This window comes from Pristis pectinata, chromosome 11, assembly GCF_009764475.1.
Source record: "Pristis pectinata isolate sPriPec2 chromosome 11, sPriPec2.1.pri, whole genome shotgun sequence".
NCBI classification, from domain to species: domain Eukaryota; kingdom Metazoa; phylum Chordata; class Chondrichthyes; order Rhinopristiformes; family Pristidae; genus Pristis; species Pristis pectinata.
The window spans coordinates 38983234-39004380 of record NC_067415.1 but is presented as its reverse complement, the minus strand read 5'-3'; the positions used below and the strand labels follow the sequence as shown (position 1 = coordinate 39004380).

General features: G+C 39.0%; 1 protein-coding gene across 1 annotated transcript in view; it reads left to right on the top strand.

Annotated features, from left to right (window-relative positions):
- Window positions 1–6258: 6258 nt before the first annotated feature.
- Window positions 6259–21147, top strand: part of LOC127576183 (mitogen-activated protein kinase kinase kinase kinase 4-like) — a 213812-nt gene continuing 198923 nt past the window's right edge. The window contains 2 exon segments of the mRNA XM_052026586.1: window positions 6259–6407; window positions 6748–6813. Coding sequence (XP_051882546.1) covers window positions 6351–6407; window positions 6748–6813 — 123 coding nt within the window. The 5' untranslated portion in view covers window positions 6259–6350.

The window sequence follows — 21147 nt, the reverse complement described above, 5'->3', positions numbered from 1 at the left end:
AGCCAAGCTGTGTTGTATGCACTCAGTTTTTCTCTCTGCACTGACACTGCCTGTACCTTCCCTATAACATTTATAAACCCCTTTGTTTATTTTGTTTCTCTCACTATCCTCATTAATCTATCAGTCAGATGGCTTCATCACAGCTCATTACAATGGTAATCCTGTCCACTCTATGGAAGCTATTTGCTTTGTCCTTTCACCGGGGCCGGACGGGATATATCCAAGGTTATTACGGGAAGCGAGGGAAGAGATTGCTGCGCCTTTGGCGAAGATCTTTGCATCCTTACTGGCCACAGGAGTAGTGCCAGATGATTGGAGGGTGGCAAATGTTGTTCCTTTGTTTAAGAAAAGGAGTAGGGATAACCCTGGGAATTACAGACCAGTGAATCTTACTTCAGTGGTGGGCAAATTACTGGAGAAGATTCTTAGAGACAGGATTTATGGGCATTTAGAGAAGCATAGGCTGATTAGGGACAGTCTGAATGGCTTTGTGAGGGGCAGGTCATGCCTCATGAACCTGACTGAATTCTATGAGGATGTGACAAAGCACATTGATGAAGGTAGAGCAGTGGATGTGATGTACATGGATTTTAGTAGGGTGTTTTATAAGGTTCCTCATGGAAGGCTCATTCAGAAAGTCGGGAGGCATGGGATCCAGGGGAACTTGGCTGTGTGGATTCAGAGCTGGCTCGCTCATAGAAGACAGAGGGTGGTAGTAGATGGAACGTAATCTGCCTGGAGGTCGGTGACAGTGGTTTTCCGCAGTGATCTGTTCTGGGACCTCTGCTCTTTGTGATTTTTATAAATGACTTGGATGAGGATGTGGAAGGGTGGGTTAGTAAGTTTGCTGATGATACAAAGGTTGGTGGTGTTGTGGATAGTGTCGAAGGTTGCTGTAGATTACAACAGGATATTGATAGAATGCAGACCTGGGCTGAGAAGTGGCAGATGGAGTTCAACCCAGAAAAGTATGAAATGATACACTTTGGGAGATCAAATTTAAAGGCAGAATACAAGGTTAATGGCAGAACTCTTAGCAGTGTGGAGGAACAGAGGGATCTTGGGGTCCACGTCCATAGATCCCTCAAGGTTGCCGTGCAGGTCGATAGGATTGTTAAGAAGGTGTATGGTGTGTTGGCCTTCATTAATCGGGGTAATGAGTTCAAGAGCTGCGAGGTAATGTTGCAGCTCTATAGAACTCTGTTTAGACCACACTTGGAGTAGTGTTCAGTTCTGGTCGCTTCATTATAGGAAGGATGTGGAAGCTTTAGAGGGGGTGCAGAGGAGATTTACCAGGATGCTGCCTGGATTGGAGAGCATGTCTTATGAGGATAGGTTGAGTGATCTAGGGCTTTTCTCTTTGGAGAGGAGGAGGATGAGAGGTGACTTGATAGAGGTTTACAAGATGATAAGAGGCATAGATTGAGTGGACAGTCAGAGACTTTTTCCCAGGGTGACAATGGCCAACATGAGGGGACATAATTTTAAGGTGATTGGAGGAAGATATAAGGGGGATGTCAGGGGTAAGTTTTTTACACAGAGAGTGACGGGTGCGTGGAACGTACTCCTGGCAGAGGCTGTGGGGGCAGATACATTAGGGATATTTAAGAGACTTAGATAGACACATGAATGACAGAGAAATGGGGGGCTATCTGGGAGGGAAGGGTTAGATAGATCTCAGAGCAGGACAAAATGTCAGCACAACATTGTGGACTAAAGGGCCTGTACTGTGCTGTAATGTTCTATACCTTACCCACCTCTCTGCAACTGAAAACATTTCTTCTCTTTCCCAATCTCCTGGAGGGTCTTCATCCTGAAATATTACCTCCAGCTCTCTTTCCATAGATACTGCCTGATCTGCTGAATGTTTCCAGCATCTTCCTTTATTATTTCAGATTTCCAACCTCTGTAGTTACTGTCTTGATTGAAATAGGTGTTTTGTTGTTAGATAGTTTGCTCTTTGGTTTTGGTTCTCATACTTTTTTTTGGTTTTGCCAGCTAGAAATTAAGTGTCAAAGTGACAAGTGGAGAAGTCAGCAATTATTACCAGCTTAGGCCTGTGATCAGTGGTGTGCCACAGGGATTTGTGTTGGTCCACTGTTGTTTATCATCTACATTAACGACTTGGATGACACTATTGCTATATACTTAATTTTGTGGGTCACACCAAAGCGGGCTTTGTAGTGGACAGTGAAGAAGGTTGTCTAAGATTACAACAGGATCTAGATAAACTGGGTAATTGGGCCAAGGAATAGCAGATGGAATTTAACTTGGACAAGTGCGAGGTGTTGCATTTTGGTAAGTTAAACCCAGGCAAGACTTACATAGTTAATGGTACGGCCTTGGAGGGTGTTGTAGAATGGAGAGACCTAGGCGTACAGGTACATAGTTCCCTGAAAGTGGTGACACAAGTAGGCAGGGGTAGGCATTTGCCTTCATTGGTCAGGGCATGGAGTACAGGAGTTGGACAATCACATTGCAATTGTACAAATCATTGGTGAGCCCACACTTGGAGTGTTGTGCATGGTTCTGGTCACCCAGCTGGAAAGGGTGCAGAAAAATTCATGAAGGTGTTACCAAGACTGGAGGGCTTGATTCATAAAGAGAGACTGGATAGGGTGGGACATTTTTCCGTTGAGCATAGGAGGCTGAGGGGTGACCTTATAGAGGTATATAAAATTATGAGGGGTGTAGATAAGGTGGATGGTCAGTCTTTTTCCTAGCAAAGGGGTCTAAAACTGGAGGACATAGATTTAAGGTGAGAGGAGAAAGATTTAAAAGGGACCTGAGGGGCAACTTTTTCCCCCACAGAGGGTGGTGGGTATATGGAATGAACTGCCAGAGGAAGCTGTAGTGGCAGGTACAATTACAATGTTTAAAAGACATTTGTACAGGTACATGGATAGAAAAGGTTTAGAGGGATATGGGCCAAATGCAGGCAAATGGAATTAACTCATAGATATTTTGGTTGGCATGGATGAGTTGGGCCAAAGGGCCTGTTTCTGTGCTGTATAACTCTATAACAATGGTATTCTGAGAAATTAGTTTAATAATTGTATAATCACAAGCACCCCAATACTGGCAATAGTGTAGTCTGCCAGGTCAAATCATTATGTACACACAACCTTAAATACTTAGGTATGGTTATTTTGTAGGCTTGGGCTTTTGATCCAGAGATGCAAGTTTGAATTCTCCATTGTAGCTGGACAATCTAAATTCAAGTAATTAAATAAAGTTGGAACAAAAGGTTAGCATGTCATGGTGATCATGAAACGATTGGGCTGGTTTGTTGATACCTGTGTATGTAAATCATACAGACTGTAAGGTACCAGGTTCAATTCCCATTTGATGGTGAACTAGGTGATCTCAGTTAAAAGGCAGTTGGGATGTAAAATTAAGTTAATTTGGGCAGTTCCAATCCAATTTCCAGTGACAGTGGGCCCAGAATTGTTTATTTCCAAAATGGAAACAAATTTCAAATTAATTGTTAATCTCATTCAGGGACACAGCAATATCTCCACTGCAATAAAAGGTTCCTTTCCAGAACAGGTATAAGTCACAGTTTGGATGTAGGTATTGAACTGTTGTATCTAATTTTATTTCAATTTGAAAATGCATCAGATAAATATAGCACATCATTCAATTCCAAAGAATTATAATTATTTTAAGTATCACGGAAATACATAAGACAATATAAACATACTTTCTGCTAGATGCCCCATTGCTGCATCTCACTCCCCAGCTTTACTTGAGAATGTTTCCTTGGAACTGTGACCCAAGGATGTGTCAGCACTGGAGAAGGTACAGAAGAGACTCAGGAGGATGTTACCTGGGATGGAACAGTTATGAGGAAGATGCAAAAGATAGCTCTGTTCTCTCGAGGGAAGAGGGGACATAACTGAGGTATATAAAGTTATGAGGGATAGACTGCAGGAAACTTTTCCCCATATAAGTAGATTAAAACTAGAGGACATAGATTTAGGGTAAGGGGTAAGAGATCACGGGGATAGGAGGGGACCTTCTTCACCCAGAGAGTCGCAAGTATCTGGAATGCACTGCCTGACAGAATGGTTGAAGCTGGGTCGCTGACAGCATTTAAGAAGTGTCTGGATGAGCACTTGAATCGCTTAGGCATACAAGGCTATGGACCAAGTGCTGGAGCTGGGATTAATACGGAGGGTGCCCACTAGTCGGCGTGGACGAGTTGGGCCGAATGACCTATTTCCATGCTGTACCATTCTATGACACAACGTGAAGTTTGCACACTCTGTACTTTGTATGGCGCTCCTGCACTTTTGTATAGCACTGCCCGAAGGGTTTCGCAACTTGGATAAACTTTTAAAAGTATTTCGTTGCCCTTTCACCATCTATCACGAATAGTTCGTAACTGTTAACTGGTGTTTCACTGCAAGTCCTTATAGGTTTGTCTTCGACCGTGGATCTTGTATACAGTGTTTTAAATTCTTTCACAGTAGAGATTTCACCTAACGCGAAATAGAGCTACTTGTGTCATCAATAAATTAAACATTTTTGGCAGGCATATCTTGTAACTGAAAAACACTGCGTTTTAATTATTTTCTCGACGGGCAGTGCCAGAAATGTCACCATCCTTCATGGTTTCATGGAATTATCGCATCTTCCCTTTATATGCTCCCGGTAAATTCAAAAAACCGTGGTATGAAGCAATTCGTTTGTATTATATTGTGATCAACTGCTAGAAAACAAACTTCTTGTAGATGCCCCCACGTTAACGTTTGCTGAAATGCTGGTTTTCACTAAGTATTTCCTTTTTGTCCACTTTGCACGTTGGGATGAATCATTACCACGAATGGCAATTTTATCTTACAAAAAAGCCGTATAGCTGTCGTCTTAATGTAAAAACCAAACAAACATAACACACGACGATGTACTGTAAATACTAGTTACATCTGGAAGGAGCTCTATGCTGAACTTGTGATATACAATGCCCGTATTTGTGGGATGACCAAATAATCTTATTTCAGAATTTCAAAACACCCTTCACATCCTCCTGAACGTGTGTTTGCCTAAAAACTGTTCTGCAAGTCTGATATTGACCTGCAATTTATGCATTGTAATTTCCTATTTAAATTAACAGATGTTCAGTAAAATATAGCGCATGACACTTGTCACGAAAATTGCATTGAATGTCTGCATTGTTTGTTAATGATCTCGCAGTTGCGCCTGTCCCATGATATTTCTTGCAGTTGCTTACAACGTATCAAACCACAATTGCCATTTTCCACAAGTTTTACTGAAAGCTTTACTGTTTTTCTAAAACATCTATAAGGTTTCTTTTGTGCTTCGTTAATTTCCACCCATTGTACCGACTGACTAAAAAGCGTAGTCTTCAGGTTACCACTGTCACAAAACACATTACACTTATTGATACGACCGAGATATTCTCGGAAACGTTATTGTGCGGGTACCTTTAGTCCAACTCCCGCTCTACTTAAATCTCCAAGCACAGCTTTGTGAAGCTCTTGCTAAATTCATAAATACTAATGTTAAATTCGCAATGCTAATATTAAATGTATCAGAAAGTTCGCCAAACTCTTGTTTTTCAGCCGTTTCCACACCCCTCTATGAATATGAATAACCTTTTTTGTCTGGGTTTGCGAAGAGCCTCTCCTCCTCAGCGCTGTTGCAGGGGTGGGGAACAGCTAGAATGATGTTACCCAGAAGCCAAAAGCTTGCGTGTTTTCCGCTGGTGTTTGACGCGTTGCACGAGTTTCTCGGCGCGTGGACGAGCGGCGTGCACGCGCTCGACCCCCGTCTCTTTGTTCGCACGGCAATAGTTTGCAGAAGCCGAAACCGCGTTAAAACCTGGCAGTGAACGGAACAAAATAACAACAGCATCAGCGGACTTGCGCCGAGGGTCCCGGCGGCCGCGCGCCTGCGCGCTCCCTGGCTGGCGGCGCGTCTGGTGCCCAGGTTGCGAAGAGCAGCGCAGCAGGCGGGCCGCGCTGTCGATGCCGCACCCTGACTCAGGGCGCCGGCTCGTCCCGTGCGAGCTCGCCGCTTGGTCGCAGCGCGCGCGCGCACGCGCTCGCTCGCTCCTGCGTCCGGTCGCGTGCCTCCTGGGCCGGGCCGGGGCGGTGCAGAGCGGGGACTCGCTCTCGTCCAAGTCAGTCATTCAGTCAGACACAGCTAGCGGAGCGGTTTCCTGTGTTTGTGTGGCTCAGTGAGCGAGAGCCGGGAGCAGCAGCTGTTGCCACCTGAACATGGTATAAAGAAGAGCGAACTTCCCACAGCTCGTATGCACCCCTAAATGTACGAATCCTACCCGATAGGAGAGTAAAGAAGGAAGAAAATCCACAAATTTAACGAAGATGGCGAACGACTCTCCTGCTAAAAGTCTAGTAGAGATAGATCTCTCCTCTTTGCGGGTGAGTATAGGCTTGGCTTTGAAGGAGGAATAACAGTTTCACAGAAAGACAATGTGAACTCTCTAGACGGAAACAACAAACAAATTTAATCGAGCTTTAAAACTTATTTACACATAGTAGTGAAGATGTTTTGTTAAAATTCAGCCAGTTGTCAGATTATTTTTGCAGTTTGTTGGTCTTTGATAGGAAGAGCAGGAACAGTTCAGAGCTTTCTTTGTTTGTGCATGTATTGGCATGTGCATGGAAATAGGGCGCAACAGCTGCATCTCACCATCATCCGGCTAGATCAGATTTGGGATTTATACCAATAATTACATTTCAAAAATATTTATTTTTTTAGGACCCAGCGGGCATATTTGAATTGGTTGAAGTGGTCGGAAATGGCACATACGGACAAGTCTATAAGGTTTGTTTAATTGTAATTTCAATGCCCCTTTTCATGTGCATCTGCAGATGCACATGTTCCATCTGAGCCATATTCTGTAAAATTTGAAACTTAGATTTTGTATAGTTAAATTGCATTAAGAATTGATATTTTATCTAGTTCATAATTAGTAATAATTATGACTTCAAGAGCAATGTCCAGACAATGAGACAAACATTAAAACTGGAGAAGGCTATAAATGTTGCCAATGTATAATATGTGCTATTTCCTCTTTAGTTCAGTTTGAGCTATTGTTACATGTCAGTTTGCAACAAACTCTTCAGGCTAATATGTGATCAACATATCCACAAGCAATGCACCTCTCAAGCAATGGTTGGTTGTGTATCAGACAAAGTGGTACCAGACTTGGCTGAGTTTAGTGATTTCTCACCCTCTTGCCAACTTTTCCAAAGCTACAGTGGTTCTTGTTACATCCACCCTATATATGTGTTGATCTGGATACGCTGGCTAGCTGGATTGCTAGAAATGAGCAAGTCTTTGTTGATTGTGCTTGCTTTCACCAATTACTTCATTCAATTGGACCACTGCCACTGAAGATGCAGGGAGAATTGGATGGGGGCTTTTTTTCTTAAACGTTTCCCTAACAGTTTATGTAAGTAAGCAAGACTTTAGTTGGATGGTAAGCGTGATAAATAATGTCACAAACTGTAATCTCTTCAGAAAGTGGAAAGCAAGATGAGAGGAAGTGGGGTTGTTAAAGCTTTTTTGTTTTGTGCTAATCAGATTCACCATGTACAAACTTAATGCCAAATCTAATGTGAAAAGATTTATTTGAGTGAAAAGGTGGCTTTGTTTTGAATTTTTTTAATATATTATTATGTAACAAGGTTATTTGTTCAAAACTTAAAGGGCTTTATTTTAGTTGTTTTGGCTGTCAAGGCAACTTTGTATCCAATTCTATTCAAAAGTATTTGTGAAAGATATTCACAATGAATGTTAAGTACTGGTTCTCCAAAACTTTTTTTTTGCAGCTCTAGGAGAGTTTTCAGTTGCTGGATTTGTATAGATTGTTGAAACATTTTGGGAGGACTGGAGCAAAAGGTTTTATAGTAACTCATTGTATTGTATGTTACAATTGTGGCATTTTTCCTTGCTAGATGAAAGAATTTTTGCACATATTTCATTGCTTTGGCCTACACCATGACTGTTATACGAATTTGTGGTGTGTCATGTTTTCTTTTGCAATATTTTAGTACTTAGCCCAAATTACACAGGACCTTTGGAATTTGTAGTGTTCATCATTGTCTTAAATGATGTATGTGACATGCTTCATATCTGTTATAGAAAGTAAATAAATACAGCAGCATGGTTTGGGGGATATTGTGAGTAAAGGGAACCTAATAAATCATTATTAGTTTACTTTCATCCTTTAGCATTCCTACTGTGCAATGTACAGAGGGAATTGCTCAGTAAAAAAATTAATTTGTCATTTGAAATCTTGTGACAAAGACTTCTGTGTCACATTGGATTCCTTATGCTTGTAATGTTTTAACTTGACAACAAAGAATTTTTAATATTGCATTGTTTTGTATTTGCTTACACTGGTGTGTCAAATAACTGAGGATGTTTTCTGTCAGTCTTTTTGAATTAGGTCTTCAGTATCATGGGACCAGTGAAGGTTTTAATGCCTACTTAATGAATAAACTGAGTACTACTGACTACATGGTATAATTGACAATTCTATATTTAGTAGACTAATGAAAAGCACTCAGATTCTAAGTTTTTAGGGAAAAGTACATGTTGAAGAGAAAGTTGTGGAATGAACTATTCCTATGCTGCAAGAGAACGTTTTGTGTGGTTTTTCTGAAGGACAATTTCATAGAACTTTTTTGATGTACATATTTTCTGTTTTACATTTCCTATTTTTAATTCAAATAATATTGGTATTATTTATGGTTGCAGTTATTAAGTGAGTTGCAGCTACAAAAGGGACACAAGACTTGAAAATATGGTGATCTTTGTTAAAGGGTACAGTGGATGATGATTTCACAAAATTCTTTTTGGTGGTTTGAGTCATTACATAATTAAATACTCCAGATTCCAAACTATATTCAGAAGGGTGAAATTGTATCTGTTTTGTGTGATCATTCTCGTTAGAATAGAGTAAGTGGCATACAGGCCTCAAAGCATAATGAGCTACTAGTATCATCAAAATTGTGTTCACTTGCATTTCTGTGAGGCAGTGAGGTTTGTAATGTAACTGCCAGTTGTTTAAGTAAGTTTTGAGTAGTATCAGGGTAAAAGTTATTGTAGAAGGATTAATATAAAAGTAGGACATCTTCTGATTTGGGTGAAGGATTGAGTTAGTGGATCCAAATTTGCTGGTGATACACAGAAAGGTGGGTTACTAAAGAGCCTATAGATTGTTTACGAGTGTACAGGAAGTTGATGGGAGGAGTATAATGCTACTGTTCCTGTTATGCATAGCAATAGTCAAAACCTAGTGCAGTTCTTCAGGGTTTAAAGGGGGATAATTTGATCATATTGGAGACAATGGAGCAGGAACAGATTTGATGAAAAACAAAAACCGTAGATGCTGGAAATACTTAGCAGAGTAGGCAGCAACTGTCAAGTGATAAACAGGGTTAATGTTTCAGTTTGATGACTTTTCATCAGTACAAGGAAATCAAACATGTTTTAAATTGCAGAGATGGTGGAGAGAATAAAGGTAATGCCTGTGATACCCTGGAGACCAAGAGAGTGACCCAAGCTGTGGTGAATACTGGCTGAAAAAGGGTGGTTAGGCTTGTCAATTGCAAATGACATATCTGGAAGAGGTAGATATAAAAGGAAATGATGAGGAGAGGTGACAAAGGGAAAATATGTTTATGTAATTGAGAAAAACTTCAGTAGCTAGAGATCTGAAATTAAAGAATGTTTGAAATGCTCAGCAAATCAAATGGTATCTGGAGAGAGGAAACCAGACCTGGGCAGATCCGAAGCAAATTGCAAATGTTGCTTTTCTGAAATTATTCAGTTCATTGTTGAACCCTGAACATAATGCCATCACAAGATGCATCTTCCCCTCCCAGTATTCCAAAGGGACCATTCCTTCTGCAACTCCCCGGTTCCCTCTTCATTGACATCTTCTCGTGCAGCTGCTGGTGATACAACACTTGCTGTTTTACCTCTTCCCTTCTCACCAACCAGTGCCCTAAACATGCCTACGTGAAGCAGTGATTCACTTGTTCTACTTCCAATCAGGTGTATTGTATTTGATCTTGCAATGTTCTCTCCTCTATTAAAGAAAACAAATGTGGTTTGCATGACCACTTTGCAGAACATCTCCATTTTAGTACACTATGTTGACCCTGAATTTCCAGTTATCTGTCATTTTAATTCTCTATTACACTCTCTCATTTTAACCTCTGCCTTTGCTTACTTAACCTGTTTAAGTGAAACTCAACATAAACTCGAGGAATAACATCTCATCTTCTGACTCTGAACATAGTCCTTGGGACTAGGCATTGAATTCAACCATTCTGATGAAAAGCCAAAAACCTGTTTTTACTCTCTCTACAAATGCAATCTGACCTGAGTATTTCCAACCATGTTTACTTCAGCTTTCTACCTAACTGCAGCATTTTGTATCTCCAATTTGTTTTCATTCTACTCTATGCTTGTTCATATATTTCTGTTTGCATCCCCTCCAGGCAGATTAGCTGCAGTTAACGGGTTTTCAACCTCTTGCTCAGCTGCTATCGCTTTGCATTGTCCAGTCTCTCTTCTGTCCTTGACATTGCCTGTGTTCTCTCTACCCTTTCTTTGCAATTTAAAATGTTTGATTTAAAAAAAATTTTTTTGTAGTTCTAATAAATTCTCATTTAACTCCTCTTTCTCTCTTCATCAATGCTGTCTAACCTGTTGAGTATTTAGAGCATTTTCTGATTTTATTTAGTAACAGAATAGGCTCTCAGCTATTCAGTTAGCTCGAGGTTGCTTCAGACTTTGTTTGTCAGCTTTGTTCCATTTGCCTTGTTTAATCTGTCATTGGCAGAATTATACTTCAATTCACCTATATCCAGTTCCAGATTTTAACTACTTTGTAGAAACTGGTCAGATTTAGTAAAAATCGGATTGTTTTTATGCTAAGCAGGTTGTGACTTTGGTTTTGTAGATTTATGATGTCACTTTCATTTTCACAGTTATCATTATGGAATTTTATTGGTGCATTCAGGATTGAATTTCAAAGCTTTTTTCCCTTTTTCCATTGAAAGTGTACATGTATGTGAATTTCCACTTCTAATGTTTATTGCTTACTCATTTTTATATGTGAGAATGAACAGCAGAATATTGTGTAATTTGTACTAATTTGAGATAGTAAAGAAATGTATTCAGAGATGGAGGTGAGTAGTGTATAATTGCACCTTGATGCAATATAGTGCTTTGTCATTGCTGGAGTTGGTCTCCAGGATGTGGCTGTCCTGGAACTTGATATTTCTATGATACTGCTGGAGTTTATTATTCATTTGACCTATGAGATTTGACACAACTGAGTGTTGATTGAGTTTTAGCTTGCTGGTGAACTAGACTTTCCCATCTCCTCTCCATAAGTAAGACTGTCTACAGCCACCTCTGTATTATCGCCTCCTTTTCTTTAGGACATCTGCTTAAATCCTCATCCGAACTTTTGATGTGTCCAGCCTCCTCTCTTTTGGTGGTGTTCTGCACAACCTCTCTGCATCCACATTTCCTAAACTTGGAGCTATCCAAAACTTTGCTGCCAGTGGTGTGACTTGAACCAAGTTCAAATCACTACAATACATTTCAGAATTTTTAGGTAGAATATACATCTTGGAAATTGGGCATACCATCTTTTATAAGAAACATTCAGTTGTAGGCATTTGAATGGCAGAAGTGGTCCTGGGGGTCCCATGTGCATTTTGATTAAACCTCTATTAAGAGTAGAAACTGAGATAATTGGAGCAGATTAAAGTAACAATATGTTTTGGAGTTATTGAAAGTCTGCCAGAAGTGGTGCTTGAATGTTTGCTGAATGAGTACCAACTTCTTATGAATAGCCATGACTTTACCTGAAGTTATACTGAACACTAAATGATTTTAGACAGTCCAAAATGTAAAGAATTCTTTTCAAGACCAAATAAAATTCTGCAGCAATTTCTGCCTGTCCTTGAGTTAGTTTTGCACTGTCTTTAAGACTGCATTTTTATCTCTGTAAAGCTTAACATCACACTCTTGAAAGCTTTTGTTTTTGCCTTTTTGTTTGTGGAACTGAAGGTTGGGTTGGTAATGTTAAGTGATAAGCTTCAATGGAAGATCATGGAAGTCGAATTATCATTGGTAGACAAACTTGGAGGCAATTTGCTATGAGCTGAGTTTGGAATGTTATTGTGAATTATGTTCATCCTAGAAATATTGATGTTTGAACAAAGTTTTAAATCAAACTCAAATTAATCTACAGAAGGTATGTATACTATTAAATAAGAAATCAACTGAAATCCATTGTTCAGAATTGGTTATGTCAAAACTGTCAATGAGTTTGCTGATGCAGATTGTTAGCATTGTAGTTGACTATATATTGTACAGAGGTGTTGCAGTTTAATGAAAACATAACTGAGCAGTAAGAAGTATATTGTTGTAATGAGAATTTTTCAATAGCATTTCCTCTCTTGGATGCAATATATTTATGTGACACAGATATAGGGTTTTCTTAGGATTAGGAGACTTTGAGATGTTGCACTTTACAAAATTAATCATACCAATGGATAGATGTTGTAACTTTGGAGCAACAAATTGGCCTAAGCATTAACAGAATACTTAGAAGCAAATAGTGCTGATCATAATTTCTATCCTTTGTGTGCTCTTTTAAACTTATTTGTGCACTTAGCCAATGTGATCATGATTACCATTCAGTGTCGTATACTCAGAGTTACACAGCATAGAAACAGTCCATTTGGCAAGTCCATGCCAACTATCAAGTACACATCTAAATAAATCCCATTTACCAGCACTTAATATGTAGCCTTCCATTGCCTTGGTGATTCAAGTGCTGATCCAGATACTGCTTAAATGTTGTGAGAGTACCTAACTCCTCCACCATTTCAGGCCGTGCATTCCAGACTGCAACCACACTCTGGGTGAAAAAAAAATCACCACTGTGGGGCGCTTAAATTGTTGGCAACTATATGTTGATCAAATAGGAATGACAATAAATAGCATGAGAAATGGGTTTCTAACTTTCAGAAATTACTGTGAAGCTAACTCTTTGCCTAAAGCGCCATGCATTTTTTCCCAATATTTTGTTCACTTGTTGAGTTTGCAACATCTTTTATGAAGGATGAAAACCTCAGTGAACTCTTTCTAATAATTGCCGAGTGAGTGTACTCCTGTTGAAAATAGCAATACTGAATTGATGCAAGGCAGTGCAAAGTAGACTTGAAGATTAGAGGGTGTTTATCTTCTGTTCTGGCTGCTAACATATCTGATCTCTGTTTCAGGCTACAATGGGCTTTTGCTGTTGACCTGTGGGGGAGAAAAAAATCAACCAGCCAAATGTTAATTTTGAGTTGAATTCACTTTGTTTATAGATCGATGTGTATTTTCCATTATGAAAGGGAGCTTTTACTCATGAAGTTACCATTGTCATGCTATTTCTTTCGTCATTAAATGGATGATTCCATTGATTCTACTTGATACTGCTTGATCCGAAGAGTCTAAAGCACATGAATGTTAGCAATTTCAAACTTTAATGAATGGCGTATTTGTGCAGGTTCCTAATATGTTGCATTGAGCTCTTTAGCACCATTTGAACCTCTGAGATGCTGTGTTTCTTACATTAATGTATTGGTTGACAGACACAATTTAACAGAATACTGAGTGGGCAGACTACTGTGGTTTACTGGCATTGGTATCCTTCTTGCATTTTTCCAAAAAGTGTGTATTGGAGACATTTGAGAGGATTACTAAGAGCTCTGTTGGCATTAAATCATTGGGTTTGAATACTGAAACCAGTGATGGCAGAAATCCAGTTAAAAAAAAGCTGATATTGGTAGTGTTTGCATTTTGTTCCTGCTGAGGTGGTAATCTTTCCCTTCATTTAGCCATTATGACAAAGTTAATGTTAATTTAACAACTCACCTGTGTGAAAGTGAAATTTTCTATCCAAATATTTATTAGTCTGGAAGACTTGTATTATTCAGAAATTGAAAATCATGTGGAAATGAACATATTTTTAAAACTTCTTTGACTAATTTTGTTAGAAGAGCAGCCCAATGGCTGATAAGTTAAATGGGGGAAAAATATAATGCAACAGTGCAACATTATTTGGAAGAAAAACAGATATACTTTAATGGTTAGACAGTTGAACAAGTCCCTGTTGGCTTGGGGATAATGTCTATGTCTGAGCAATTTAAGCCAGTAAGTCTCAACATTTGACTCCTGAATTATACAAGGCAATCTATTGAGTTTGGTTAAGTGTGTGTATAAATGCATGGTATAGACCCAACTGGGCTCAGCAGCAATATCAGATAACTTGTCTGCCATCCCTATCTAGTCCTGTACAAAATACTATAGCTATTAGTTGTGGAGTCATGTCCTGGTTAGGAGAGTGAAAGGAGAAAATTGGTAATAGGCCAAATGAAAATTGAAGGCATTGAAATTATGGAACAGTAATTAAGAAATGATGGTTGGTTCCTGCTGATTTGTTGGTGCTCCAGTTTTCACGTCATAATCAATTAATGGCCTTAGTCAGTTTTTCTTTCTAACATTTCAGTTTTCGTAACGAAATGCCATTATTGATATCTAGAATAAACAAGGTGATGGAATAGGACATTATCCACAAGTCCATTTGGTGACTGATTTGATGCATTTATACTCTCCCTGCTTGAGCACCAGATGCCACAGATGTTGCTGAGGTCGAATGAGCTGTGTTAGACCTTACATTCTGATCCTAAGCCTTAGTCATTGCCTGTTAAACCATTAAATGTTCCATTGATACTTTTGTAATGTGATGATTTGTTTTGTAAGGAGACTTTTAAGAACAATGAACCATTTTCAATAGTCAGGACTTGTGTAATATGTTCAGGTAATGGGTTCCCTTTCCTGAAGAATTTTGTGAGCATATTCTGATTTTTTTTTCTTCTTCTTCCGTAGCATTTTCTTGTTGCTAATTACAGTGGAATTTAAATATGGGACTCTTTAGCTTTTTGGTACATTGTCATAAGCAAAGGCTACTATACTTTTGATTCTGGATTGACAACTTAATTCTCATATTGGTACACTTTGTGAAAAATGGCTTTAGAATTGCATTATTTGGAATATCTCTAATATATCAATGAACTTGCTAGCATTGTCATTACATGTTCTGGTTTTTAATTAATAGGGATTATCACCTTGCTCAGAAGGAGTGTTGCTTAATTTCATTTTGGATCTTTTTGGCACAGGTCAATATTGTTGGAACAACCTATGGTAGAACAATATCAAGCTGTAGTTAAAGGTTGTTGAGGACATTTGTTGGCAGAGTCAAAATTTAATTCCACTTCTAGGAAGTGGAAATCTATATTTTAAACTTAATATATCTAGAAAACGGTTAAAACTCTGGAATTTTACCATGAGTCTGGAGTCCTTGTACTGTGATTTTTTTTTCCTCTTCATTTGGACATCTGGTTTTACTTAAACTCAAATGCAGTCGTTACTCTACGAGGTTGTCCCTCAGGCTATATCAGTCTTCAATCTGGAACCAGATGGGCTGTATTCTTGTCTGCCATGTGACATTGTTTCATGGGTTGATATGGGTTTAAGGATTAACAGCTGAAATAGGATCGCTGATTTATAGGAGAAGCCAATCTCTTTTTTCTGGTGCTCAAAAAAATGTTTTCTTTTCAATAGCTGCATAATGTTTTATTGACAAAAAATCTTTTGTGCAAAAAGCACATTTATCTGCAATACTATTACCTTGCTAATTTTAATGTATCGGGAGAAGGAATGGGAGATTGAAAATCTAGTCATCTGGGTGTGTTTATTTTTGATTTTACAATAACATACTGGCAGCAGAGCAAAATGGGAAGGAAGCATGTAAAGCTTATTTGTTAAAACTGTAAATGAGTAGAAATGACTCGTGGCAAACAATGATCTTTTTATTGTTTGTGATTTGGTTATCATTGGTTTACAATGCCCATTGTCATAATGAAATGTGAGATGGATCTTTGACTGGAAATCCAATTTCATCCTGAGCCCTCCCTTGTTTCAAGCGCTGTCAAATGGGCAAGTTGGAAAAGGGAAGAAAAGGCTCTTCTGCCTGCTTTGAATGGGTTCAGCATGCTTGGATGTAATATCAGAATCTGGTTTATATTCACTGACTTGTATGTCATGAAATTTGTTATTTTGTGGCAGCAGTACAGTGCAAAGACAAAAATTACTATAAATTACAAAATAAAGAGTGCAAAAGAAAAGGAATAACAAAGTAGTGTTCGTTGGTTCATGGACCATTCAGAAATCTGATGGCGGAGGGGAAGAAGCTATTCCTAAGTCATTGTGTGGGTCTTCAGGCTCCTGTACCTCCTCCCTGATGGTAGTAACAAGAAGAGAGTACGTCCCAGATGGTGAGGGTCCTTAGTGGTGGATGCTGCCTTCTTGAGGCACCACCTCTTGAAGATGACCTCTGGTGGGGAGGGTTATGCCCGTAATGGAGTTGGCTGAGTCTACAACCCCCTGCAGCCTCTTGCAATCCTATGCATTGGAACCTCCATACCAGGCTCTGGTGCAACCAGTCAGAATGCTTTCCATCACAGATGTTTAGAAATTTGCAAGCGTCTTGGTGACATACCAAATCTCCTTAAACTCCTAATGAAGTAGAGCTGCTGGCATGCCTTCTTCATGATGGCATCAATGTGTTCTCCTGACTTTCCCTTCCTGAAGACTACAATCAATTCCTTGGTCTTGTTGACATTGAGTGCAAGGTGTTTGTTGTTGTGACACCACTCAACCAGGTGAGCTACCTCACTCCTGTATGCCTCCTTGTCGCCATCTGATATTTTTGCCAACAACAGGTGTGACATCTGCAAATTTATAGATGGTGTTTGAGCTGTGCTTAGCCACTCAGTCATGAGTATAAAGAGTAGAGCAGTGGGCTAAGCACGCATCCTTGCGGTGCACCTGTGTTGATTGTCAGCAAGGAGGAGATATTATTACCGATCTGCACTGACTGTGGTCTCCTGATAAGGAAATCGAGGATGCAGTTGCAGAGGGAGGTACAGAGGCCCAGGTTTTGAAATGTGTTGATTAATACTGAGGGTGTGATGGTGTTGAACGCAGAGCTGTAATTGATAAACAGCTTGGCGTACGTTTTGCTGTTGTCTAGGTGCTCCAAAGCAGAGTGGAGAGCCAATGAGATTGCACCTGTTGTGGCGGTAGGCAAATTGCAGCAGTTCCAGATTTTTTGCTCAGACAGGAGTTAATTCTAGCCATAACCAACCTTTCAAAGCCCTTCATCACAGTAGATGTAAGTGTTACCAGGCATATTGTTGAGACAGCTCACCCTGCTCTTGGGCACTGGTATGATTTCTGCCCTTTTGAAGCAGGTGGGAACCTTGGACTGCAGCAGTGTCCTTGAACACTCCAGTCAGTTGGTCAGCACAGGTTTTCAGTACCTGACCAAGTACACCAGGGCCTGATGCTTTGCGAGAGTTCACCCTATTGAAGGATGTTCTGACATCGGCCTCGAGACAGAGATCACAGGGTTGCCGGATGCTGTGGGATTTGCACAGGTGTAATGTTGTTCTCTTATTTTTCATAATCTCAAAAGGTTGAGTCCAAGGCTTATCCCACATCTGTGGGATATATTTTACAGATCCCCTAACACTGTCCATTGTTCATTCAACCTTTCCAAAGCCAGTTACCTCAGGTTTATGCTTTTGCAGATTTGATGTTTTTGCCAGGCCTGAATTACCATTCACAAATTGAGCTGAAAGAATTCTATGTTGGCACAGTAGGGTATTGATACCTATCTGGCTATTATTCGGCTATAGGTCAAGAAATTTCAAAAAAAATGCTAAAGAAGGCCAATACTTTGGTAAATAGTCCAAATTTAGTTGTTGCTAGATGCTATATATAATGTAATCTTTGATCATTATTTAAATTTATCACACATACTGGTAAATGCAAAGTACCTGTTTGCCTAAACACTCTGGTTAAATTGTAGACCAGCTAAAGTAAGTTTATGAACTCAACTTTGACTCTTACTTATTTCTGTATTGTTAGAAATGTTTCTTCTCTAACTCCTCCTTCAACCTTGTTGAATGTTTTAATGCATTATTTTTAGCACTTTACAAAGCGATGAAAATACTTGACAAAAATCGTACCTTAGAAAACTTGGGTAAATTCACGGAAAATCAAAACTCAACAAACAACCATTAGAGGTTTAATAACCTTAGAATACGTGACAGCAACAGTTACTTGCACAGTTGACAGACATTAATTTTATGTGGCTCGCCATCATATTCTCTCTTAATCCCAAGATAACATTTTTCAAATTAAAGTTAAAATGGAAGAACCTGTTTTTATTGTTATGCTCTATCTGCTCACCTGCTACCATTGTGGTGTGATATTAAAAACTGTTGGAGATTGTGCACAAGGGAACAGTTGTGATCTTATGATCAATAAACAATGCAATGGTGTGGGATTTGAATCACTTTTGATAATGATCTCTGCCTTCAGGGGACTATCACTGTATTAATGCTATTCTGCTGCCCTTGCTGCATACGTAATTAGGATTGAAAGACTGACACTTGTTGCATTATTTAAGATTAAAGAAGATCCTAGTTCTCACCTCCATTTTAAGATGCACACTTCCTTTTCCCACTGAAAATTGTGTGCCAAGATAGATGTGCATCGGTGTCTACGTACTATGCAGAGTGTGTGAAATGTGCAAGTTTGTGTGCGCATTGCATTTGGCAACTGTGTTGCTGGAAATTGGTTTTTGAAAATAGATGGGAAATCTATGGTTATTTATTAGATTCAAATCACTACCAAAATTTAAAATGGGACAAATTACTCATGGAATTCAATACATTTTTGAATGTTTCTAAATGTATTGTAAGCCTTGATCTTGTGAGGGAAATTTTCTTTCGCCAAAGTATAGTTCAGTTTGAGCGATGAAAAAGCAGGCTGCCATTTTGAAAGTAGTCCCTCAATTTGCCTCTCGGCTGTTTAAAGCCTAGCCATGATATTTGTTAGAATGAGTTGGAAAACATTTTTCTCTACACAATCTTGAATTTAGTTATTGGCTTGTGTTTCAGAAATACATTGGTGGATTCATCATGAAGGTTGCAGAAGTAATCAGTTTACTGCTTGTACTTGTATGAAGATAAATATTTGCAGAGTAGCATATTGAATTTTCAGATGTCAAATCTATAATAGTGTTAGAGTAAATTGTTTGGGAATTTCATATCCTCATCCCAGTTCTAACCTATAATTTTGCTGTGTCAACTTTGAGGCAAAAAATAAACTAGAGGAAAGAACTGTACAGTCATGTAGGGACTTATAGAAAGTCCTGAATTTGTTTATGGCAAGTAAGCAAAACCCTTTATTGATGTCCTGTTGTAGAAATATTAGGTTTGAAAATGATGATAAAGTACATCAGCATTATTTTGGGAACAGATGATTGTTCTTTTAAAACATTGTGGGTAAGATTGGTTGGGTTATTTCTCATTCCGTAGATTTTTTATTAACTTTGTACAAAATATTGTACTTTGAATCATATAAACCTCCTTATTTAAACTGAGTAGCTTGTAGTCTGCTGAGAACATTCATGTTTTAACTTTTTTGATAAATACAGTGTTGATAATATGATTATTCTGCTCATGAATAAAAATTGTGCAATCACACTCTACTGATTTGTAGCCTGGAGTGCGGGAGGGTAGTGGTGGGGTGAGCAGGGAGGGGCTGATGTAGCAGAAGGAGAGAGGCAAAGAGTGGGGAGAAAGAGAAGCTGTAGAGGAAAGAAAAGTTTTACATTTTAGAAACTGCCTTCCTTTAATAAAACCAAAAGGTAGTGGATAGCCAACGTGGTTAATCCTTTGATGCAGTATTGCTTTAAAGGCCTTTAATGACTGAGCTGAATTTCAATTCTCAGATATTCACAAGATGGGTGAAAGTTCTGCACCTGCTCCTAATAATTTTCTGTTCTTCAATCATAGTGAATGGGATTGGATGTGGAATATGTAATTGCACTATGTGTGGGAGCATTATTATTTTTAAGTCCTTTATATTAATGCATCCTGATTATTGTTTTTAATTTGTAAAAATGTACTATTTTATTCTTGGTTAGAGCACATGGGCTTTTATACAGTGTTCAGTATTGAAGTCCTTGCTGTGAATACTTTAGTTTTGATTGTACATCCATTTCAGCCCTCATTTTGAACCTGTTAAGTACTGTAGTTTTCACAGTATGCTATTCTGTACATTTGTAGGATTAAGCATGGGGGTGGGGAAGAGAAAAGAAAACAAATTTCACATTAATGGTTGAAATACATACCTTTATTTACCACTTGCATTAATTCATGCTGTTCACAATCCAGCACTGGATTGTTGTGTGTAAGTGAGCTTTAAAGCATGTCTGTCAACCTTCTCACCTAAAGGGCTGTTTGCTGTTTTGTTTTGCTGTTCAATGATTTAAATTATATTTAAAACATTTTTATCTGCATTTTAATGTCAATAGTTTGACATTTATCTGTATAAGATTTACATACGACTTGTCTCTTCCTTCACTTGGAATACAAATGATTTGTTACCTTACAGGACCTACCTGGCTGGTGCAGCAGTTAGTGCTGCTTCCTCTCAGGTCCAGGGACTTGGGTTTGATCCTGACTGGATGCTGTCTGTGTGGAGTTTGCATGTTGTCCCCATGACCTCGTGTTTCTTTCCACATCCTATAGACGTGCTGGTAGGTTAATTGGCTCCTATGATTTGCCCCTCAGTGTAGATAAATGGAAAAGAATCAAAGAGGAGTTGATCAGCTTGAGAGAGAATAAGTTGCAGGACTATATGGAAATAAGGGGGAAATAGAACTGATAGGAATGCTTTGCTGGGAGAAGGCATGTCCTTGTTGGGCCCAATTGCCTGCTGTATCATAATAACTGAGGAGATCTATACTACTCTGCCAACTGTCTGATGTCATCAGGGATTAATTGGAAAGGAAGAGTATTTTTCCTTCCATTTGTTAATGAATTTCTCCTCTCCATTATCACCCCCTCCACAATGAACAGCATTATAAGCATGAAGTAATGCAGTTGCATTAAAACACACAGCATTTAGGTGCTTCACCAAAAAATTTATCAA